Here is an 8,084-nt window from a genome sequence, read left to right on the forward strand (position 1 = left end):
GTGCCGCGCCTCCTCCGGCCTCCCGGCCCCGGGGCGGTGGGACGTCTCCGCTTTTCCTTCGCTGTCTCGGGCTCCCCTGGGTGGGCGGCGGAGGAGGGCCAGGACCTTGGCATCCAGCTAGGCGCGTGAACCACAACAATTACATTCTGATACTCGGAAAGCTCAAATACAAGCCGTTCCCACCAGCGGGCGCGGGCGCAAAGGAAATGTCACTCTCCCAAAATGCTAGCGCCCAGCCTCTCGGCAGGGCACCCACGCTACCAGAGAGGGCATGCGCTGCCCTCGCCTCCACCTCGCAGCGCCCAGGATGCCCCTGCCACAGCCAGGAGCTGAGGTTAGATCTCCTGACGTTCAGCCTTGTGCGGTGCCTCGGAAAGCGTCCTGTTTCTGTTTGAAAAACGTGGGATTTGTGTGGTCCTTCTGATACAGCCATGTCACTTTTTCTTTTTCCCATGCGCCAGACTGTTGCTCAGCCAGCCCATTCAGCCCATGATGCCTGGGTCCTGTAACGCAAGACACCCTTCAGACCTCAGCATGGCGGGATCCCAGGCTAAGTACGTGACTTCTCAAAGATAAAACATCCAAGTTGCATTTGAGGGGAAATAGCCTTCTTCAGTCAGATGACAAAGCAGTTATAAATATTGGGAACGTGTTATTGTGCCAAGCCTGCCTTCCAGGGTCAGGGTCAGGGTCAGCCTTACCCTGCCTGGTCACATCAGGAAGGATGACAGAGAGAAACACAATGTGCCAGTGGCGTAACAAGCCAAGGCTGGGGGAAGTTTTCTCCCTCCCATGATGCTTGCTTCGCTGCTGGAACTTCTGACCCACCAAGGTAAATGTGAGAGAGAAAGTCAGCGCCGGCCCGGTTGAAACGACCGGCGCCAAGAAAGCCCCTGCTCTCTGGGCAGTGAGACGCTGGTGTAGCGCCAGTGGAGCTACGCCTAATCCACACCAGCAGAACTGGAAGAACCAACAGGCCCCTGCACCCGAGCGCTCTCGGAAAAGCCGCTGAACAAACCCCCTCAGTTGTTTGTTTCCTCCGAACTTGGATGAAGGAAGCAGAAAACATCGGTCAGAATATGCCTTTTTTTTTTTTTCTTGGCTGTTTTTTGTCACTACTTAACTGTGAACTGCTAAAATAGGCAACTGTTTGCACATCATTACTTCAAAAGTAATTCTGTATGTTACCTCAGGAATGTAGGTATTCAGTACTTCTTTTTTTAAACATCACTATTGCTGTTTAAGATTATCTTGAGTTAAATTTGTCATCTTTAAATATACAGCATTTCAGATCTGCTTTTAAGCATCTAAAAAAAAAGAGGCCTGATTTCCAAAGATACATCTCCCAGTTCATGTAGACGTCCTGACTCACAGGACCCTTTTTTGGGAGCTCACATCCTCATACAAGTACTAAAACTGCAGCATTTCTGACTAACCCCTAATGTTGAACAGCTGTTGAGCGAACACAGACCACACTATGGTCTCATCACCCATTACGGGATAAACAGAATTAGGCTGGGCTGGCAATAGCTCCATTGTGGTTTTGCCCACAGCCTTCCACAAAACACCACATATTTAAGTTTTGCTATGCAAAAGCAGACTGGCAAAGAGGAGCCGACTATTTTGTTTCTGTCCCACCCCTCACTCCAGAGGACCTACAGAGAGGCTTCTTCTGCTCCTACAACGTGGCTCACAGCGATGGGAACTGCTGACCGTGCTTGGCAATATGTATACGAGCAGCTTAAGAAGTAATCAACCCTAGCCATCTTTCTGCAGGAGATTACCGCCCCACAGGCAGTCGCAGGGGGGCACAGGCAGCAGAATGGGAGGAGTATTTACTTCTCCCTTGCTGCAGTTCAGGGCTCAGCATATTAATACAGAATCAAAGGCCATTCGGTTTAATGAGCCTGGGATGCGAACACTGTGGCTGATACGCATAAACCAGAATCTTTAATGAATCTAAAATGTGGTCTGGATTCTGAGGTGAGATGTATTCTGCCCTCCAAGTCCAGCTCATGCACAGAGTAGGGGAAAACGGTGCTGCCAACAGGGCCGTCATTCGTATTAGCAGGTCCCATGCGCTGGAATCCTTTATTAGGAATTATTTATGAAGACTAGGGACTTCCACCCCTATCCTAAGAGACCTTTGCTTCCAACAGTTTGTTCTTGATTGTTTCGCTTCTTTCTTCCACAGGTATTCTCAAACCCAACAAATGTTTCAAAGCTTGGAAGTGCAGACTTCCAGCAGCAGCTCTCCAATCGTACTGATGGGACAAGCAGTGTTAAACCAAGGGTTCGCCACTACACCTCCTTCCCAGCCATCCTCTCTGCCACCTATGCAACTCCAGCACCAACAGCATCAGCAACAACGCTACCTGCAGGTAGGGTAGGACAAAGAGGACGATGTATAAAATGCACACGCAGAGTAATAAGGTGAACGGGCTGTGCAAACGGGGCCCCAGGTTTCAGCGGGAGCCTGATCATGGCGGAAATGGCCGTTTTAGAGACGTTGAGATGTGCGAGACAGAGATACAGTGTCGTGTACCCTTCCAGTATAGCAAGGCAGCAGTGAGAACAGTCAGAATATTTAAAAGGAAATTACTAATTCTGTACCCTGGAAACATAATGAGATTATCCTGGATATCTGTAAAGTGTATTTCTAGACGGAGAAAATTGCTGCCTTAGGATTTATTCTGTACTCTTTATTCAGAATAAAATTTGCTTAGTTTACAAGTCAAAAGATGATTTTTAGTTACCAGCATCGACATAAGATGAGATCTGGATCAGATATCTGGATCCCTTCAGTAAATTAACATATTTTCTCAACTCCACAAGGCAAAGAAGATAAACTGGAACGCATTGCCTGGAAGAACCAGGTGATTTGAAGATGTAAAAATACTTATTTTTTGACCTAATTCAACACATACTAAAGTAAAGGGGAAGGGGGGAAATGAGGTGTCTCTGTATTAACTCAAAAGGAGCTGAACTGAGTCTATAAAACCTGATCATGTATCCACTGGCATCACTGAAAGAGTATCATCAACCTGAAATGATTGAACTCGTTACTGAATGAAATCCTTATCATAGCTGAGAACTAATGAAAAAACTATGGCAGATACCGCTCCCAATAAAAGCATCTGCAAAATTCACATCGACTTCACCACCGCAAGGTTACACCCTACTGTAAACTCACAAAAAGGAAGGGCTAGAAGGGACAGCATGAGGTACACTAGGATTCCCTGTTTCATTTCTGTTTCACTTCTATCATCCGTCTGTGTCATTTCTGACATGTTCACCCACCCTGTTCCTAAACAGGCTTTTCAGGATAACCTGCAAACCCTAGGCAGTGCACTCCTATTAGAAAACCTTTCTCAATCACTAACTGTAACGTTCTTTGTTGCAGTTTATGTCCATTCCTTCTAGAATTAGGTAAGCTAACCCCATGCCAAACAGCCCCAGCAATAAAAGCCAGCAAATTAGTAGTATTTTTAAGCTCCCTGTACATTGAGGACGAAGAGCATTAACATGTGAAAGAATCGAACACCGCGATGAATTTTATTTTTATCTGTAGGTGCAAACACCAAGTTCTTTGCACAATGAGCAACCCGATTCTTTGCTCCTGCCATCTTACTCGCCACAGCAAGGAAATATGGGGTATCATCAGACGCAGCAGCAGCAGCAGCAGCAACAGCAGCAGCAGCAACAGCAGCAGCAGCAACAGCAGCAGCAGCAACAGCAGCAGCAGCAACAGCAGCAGCAGCAACAGCAGCAGCAGCAACAGCAGCAGCAGCAACAGCAGCAGCAGCAACAGCAGCAGCAGCAACATGTAACAAGTTGGCCTGGAAAGCAGGTAGAGACCCTGAGATTATGGGAAGAGGCCGTCAAAGCAAGGAAGAAAGGTAAAACAAAACAATATTTACGGTCTTGGTTTTATAAGATACTGGAGTTTACAGTTACATAGGGAGTTTAAGATGTCAGAAAAGGATGTCTTACATGAAAATTTCATTCTCGATGTTAGAAGTAATAGCTAAACTAACATCAAGAAGAAGCAATAGCTTATCAGAATCATCAAATTTACCACAGCCACTGCGATAGAGTCCCACCAGCACAATCAATGCACGATTAGCTTTAACCAATGGGCACGTGGGGCAGAAGAGAATGACTTTGTACTTACTGTTTTGGCTTTTGCACAAGCATTTCTTTCAAAGCTCTATGACGGAAGTACGCCCCAGAGTGCAGACTGCCACAGACAGTGCATTTACGGCATGCTGGATTCAGTTTGCGCTGTCTCGTGAGCACAGTACGTACTGGCAGAGCAAAATAAAAAGGAACACTATCCTGCGCAGCCTCCATCATCAATGGGTGCGCAGGAGGAGGCGTTCAGTCTTGGCGCGTCACTCTGAAAGCTATCTGGCAATTCCAAAAGACTGTCGACAGACTCATGAGGTACTTGGCCTTCACTGTTTCAGTTCTTCTTTTGTGTATGAAAAGCACTGCGTCAAAGGTCTATTGAGGAGAGAACAAGAGATTATTTTTATTATGATTATTGTTATTATTTTGCACAACTGCACAGAGGACAAAACCTAGGCACTTTCTGTAAAGAGAAGTTTGTTTCCTTATTCTTGTGGCCAAATTAGCACATCCAATGGAGGAGAAAGCCCAGCCATTGGTGAAGATGGTCTACAGCTCATAACCCTTGATTTAGCGTCTGAAAAGTATTATGCAGCTTACCCTAACTGTTCTTCATTACTAAAAAACAAAGAAAGAAACCCCCACAACCCACACTGGACTGTTTTCTATACGAATTGCGGTTGCAAAGGAGAACTCAAATTGTAAGCACAATCACGCAACTCTCCAATAGTAGAACACGGATCCTTCTTCAAACTAAACAACTCGCCCACTACAAGTCTCTGAGAAATATGCACTGTGTTTTGGCCCACTGACTCGGGATGCTGCAGACTATTACATATCTCTTTCATTATAACATTTAGGATTGAATTTTCCTTTGGGGGGAAAAAAAAGAAATGCACTTTTCGCTTTTTTTGTATGTTTTCTGTTGATATGTTTCTAAGAAAGATTTTATGTAATTATTAAATAAAAAGTAGTGTATTGTACAGCTGTTGTAATAATGACCTATTTCTATATAAAATAAAATTATATGGAATTATGTGGAAATTATTTTGTATATGAAATATCAACTCATTTCACAAGTATAAAGATTGTGCTTGTGCTTTTTTGTGGGTGGATATTTTGTAATAAACTAATGAATTAGAAATGTTTTTGTGAAGGGAACTGCTGTTTCATGCTATATACAACTCAAACTATTATTTTTTTCCATTTAATGATGGACAGTTGTCTTTATTTGTAGAATAAAATAAAATAGCCAAAAGGCTTTATTGCAGGACTTGCACACATTTTCCTGTGGCTGTTCAACTATGCGATTCACTTGAGGTTGTTAATATTAGCTGTAGCCTGGCAAGGTGTTTGGCACCCAGTTAGCAAAAACAAGTAGTATCCTATGGGATCTTTGCCATGGCATAGACGAGAATGATAGCTCAGGAAGTTATGTTAGCTGCTAGCCAAGACAGCTCATTTTAAGGTCCTTTAAAACTTTAAAGAATTCAGGCAGCTCCGTACTTCCAACCAACCAGTTTTAGATTAGGACTATTTTAGGATTTATATGGTTTAAAGACTGGTTTGACCCAGCACATACCAGGGCTTTGACCCACGTCCAGCTTCAGTGTTTTAAGACATCGCTGTCCCGAGTTTTGTGATACATCTCTGCTGGAATTGCTACCATGCCACACTGTAGACAGTCTAGTTTCCACTTCAGCATCCTTGTGCAGACTCTTTTTCACGTTAAATTCAAATTGACTACAGGAGGGAGCAGCCGAGGTACAGGTCTGCTGCAGAAGCAGCAACCTCCAACGCAGAATGAGGTGGATAACTGAGCATAGTAATGTTTTCATTCACCACGGCAAGATTGAAAGGGGATGGCCCTCAGGGCAGCTTGCAGCCGCCCAAGCCAGCATTAGCTTCAACAGAGTGCAGACCATGCTGCCCTTCCCGCCCTTCAGTACCAAGGATCATGTCACAGGGGCCCACATGTTCAGATCTGTTTCTGTGCCATGGGGGAACAATGGAGATAATTGGGCTAGGAGCTGGAAAGGCTGAAAGTAAACTTTCAGGAAAAAAAAAAGGTTCATTTGCCCCGAGTTCTGAAAAACCTTCTAAAAAAGCTAAAAATCTCCTGGAGAAAACCCACTGGCAGAATGGCCCTGCTGCTTGCACAGCAAGACTAGCTGGTAGGACTGATTGGTCCATGCGTATTTCAGTCCATACAGTCCCTTTGTTTTATTTCATTGAAGGAAGATGAGGGAATCAAGTATCTGGTCTCTAAAAAGTGTTCAGAGATCAGATCTGGTCTCTAAGAAAGCGGTTTTATTGCTAACTCTAGGTACCAGTCTGAGTTAGCCTGCTCATCTCTTTAAATTCTTGCATTCAGTGAAGCAAGAGTGACCCCACCAGATGAAGATTAAAGAGCTAAACGCTAAGGTGCTTTCACCTGATGTCTGAAGGAACCTCTCTCTTCCCACTAACTACAGACAAACCTTAGCGAAGGCCAGTCAGCTAAGTTAGAGGCTAACTTCATAAATGCCACCCACTCCTGTAAGGGCTTATTCTGGGACAGGAGAGGGGAAATTTGTCCATTTATAGGCCAAAAAGTTAATGCAGGAAAGAGGTAATGAAGGAACACGAGCACCCCAGAGGGAATACCTGTGGAAGCAGCACTTGATGGATCTCAACTACTATGGTGGAAGTCACAGGAAAATTCCTTTAAGAGTTTGTTTTACTCTCAGGGATAGCTGTAATATGCCCACATCTCTCCTGATTGCCAGTGGGTATGTCCAAACCAAGCTCAGCCTCGGAGCAAACACTTATCCTTCCCAAACCAGCAATACTCTAAGTTGTTAACAGGGAGAAGCTGTAAATAGGGTGGGGTTGCCCTGGCTATTTAACTACTTAATTAACTAAATTAATATTTATTATATTGTTTGGAAAAAATAGAGCACTTGCAAGAACAGATTTACGTCAATGCCTAGTTTTTCATGCTGTGTCTCATTTCTCCCCTGTACACTCATTCTGGTTTTGGATTACGGCACTTGTTCCCTGTTGCACGTACAATGCGGCGCCAGTCCTCTTCATAGAGCTGGGCTGTCGTTCTAGTTCACTATAATCACAGAATACTTAGAATAGTTTGGGTTGGAAGGGACCTCTAAAGGACATCTAGTCCAACCCCCCTGCCATGGGCAGGGACATCTTCAACTGGATCAGGTTGCTCAGAGCCCCATCCAACCTGACCTTGAATGTTTCCAGGGATGGGGCAATCCACCACCTCTCTGGGCAACCTGTGCCAATGTCTCACCACCCTCAGCGTAAAAAAATTCTTCCTTATATCTAGTCTGAATCCACCCTCTCATAGTTTAAAGCCATTCCCCCTTGTCCTGTTGCAACAGGCCCTGCTAACAAGTCTGTCCCCATCTTTCTCACAAGCCCCCTTTCAGTACTGACAGGCTGCAAGAAGGTCTCCCCGGAGCCTTCTCTTCTCCAGGCTGAACAACCCCAACTCTCTCAGCCTTTCTTCATAGGAGGGGTTTTCCCTCCCCGAGCATTTTCGTGGCCCTCCTCTGGACCCGCTCCAACATAATTGCTCAGCTTGGGCCATTTTTCTGGGCAGGCGGCCAGACAGGGTGGTCACTGCAGGCCGCTGACCCGTGCTGGAGCGCCTAGCTCCCGTCACAGGAACAGGAGCTGCAGAGCCCAACAGGGCAATCTGCTTGCTAGAAGGACAACGACCCCCAAGCCCAGCTCCCCACACAACGTGCCGCCCAAAAGAAAGATTCCTAAGCAGGGGGCAAGTAGGCAGGCAGCTACCTGAGGGGCGGCCAGCCCCTCACTCCGTTTGCGAACCCCGCCTCAGGCCTTCGGCTCGAGGCTGCGCCAAATGCAACTCGACCAGCGGTCGGGGCGGAAGAGGCGGGGGCCGCTCCCTCCGGGCTCAGCAGCCCCCCCAGGGGCAAGCG

General features: G+C 46.0%; 1 protein-coding gene across 1 annotated transcript in view; it reads left to right on the plus strand.

Moving 5' to 3' along the window:
- Nucleotides 1-4,187, plus strand: part of NPAS2 (neuronal PAS domain protein 2) — a 53,807-nt gene extending 49,620 nt beyond the window's left edge. Inside the window, exons 18-21 of the mRNA XM_009326282.1 lie at nucleotides 462-554; nucleotides 2,195-2,381; nucleotides 3,572-3,699; nucleotides 4,044-4,187. Coding sequence (XP_009324557.1) covers nucleotides 462-554; nucleotides 2,195-2,381; nucleotides 3,572-3,699; nucleotides 4,044-4,095 — 460 coding nt within the window. The 3' untranslated portion in view covers nucleotides 4,096-4,187. The remainder of the gene's footprint in view (nucleotides 1-461; nucleotides 555-2,194; nucleotides 2,382-3,571; nucleotides 3,700-4,043) is intronic.
- The last annotated feature ends 3,897 nt before the right edge of the window (nucleotides 4,188-8,084 follow it).

This window comes from Pygoscelis adeliae, unplaced genomic scaffold (assembly GCF_000699105.1).
Source record: "Pygoscelis adeliae isolate BGI_AS28 unplaced genomic scaffold, ASM69910v1 Scaffold156, whole genome shotgun sequence".
Lineage (NCBI taxonomy): Eukaryota > Metazoa > Chordata > Aves > Sphenisciformes > Spheniscidae > Pygoscelis > Pygoscelis adeliae.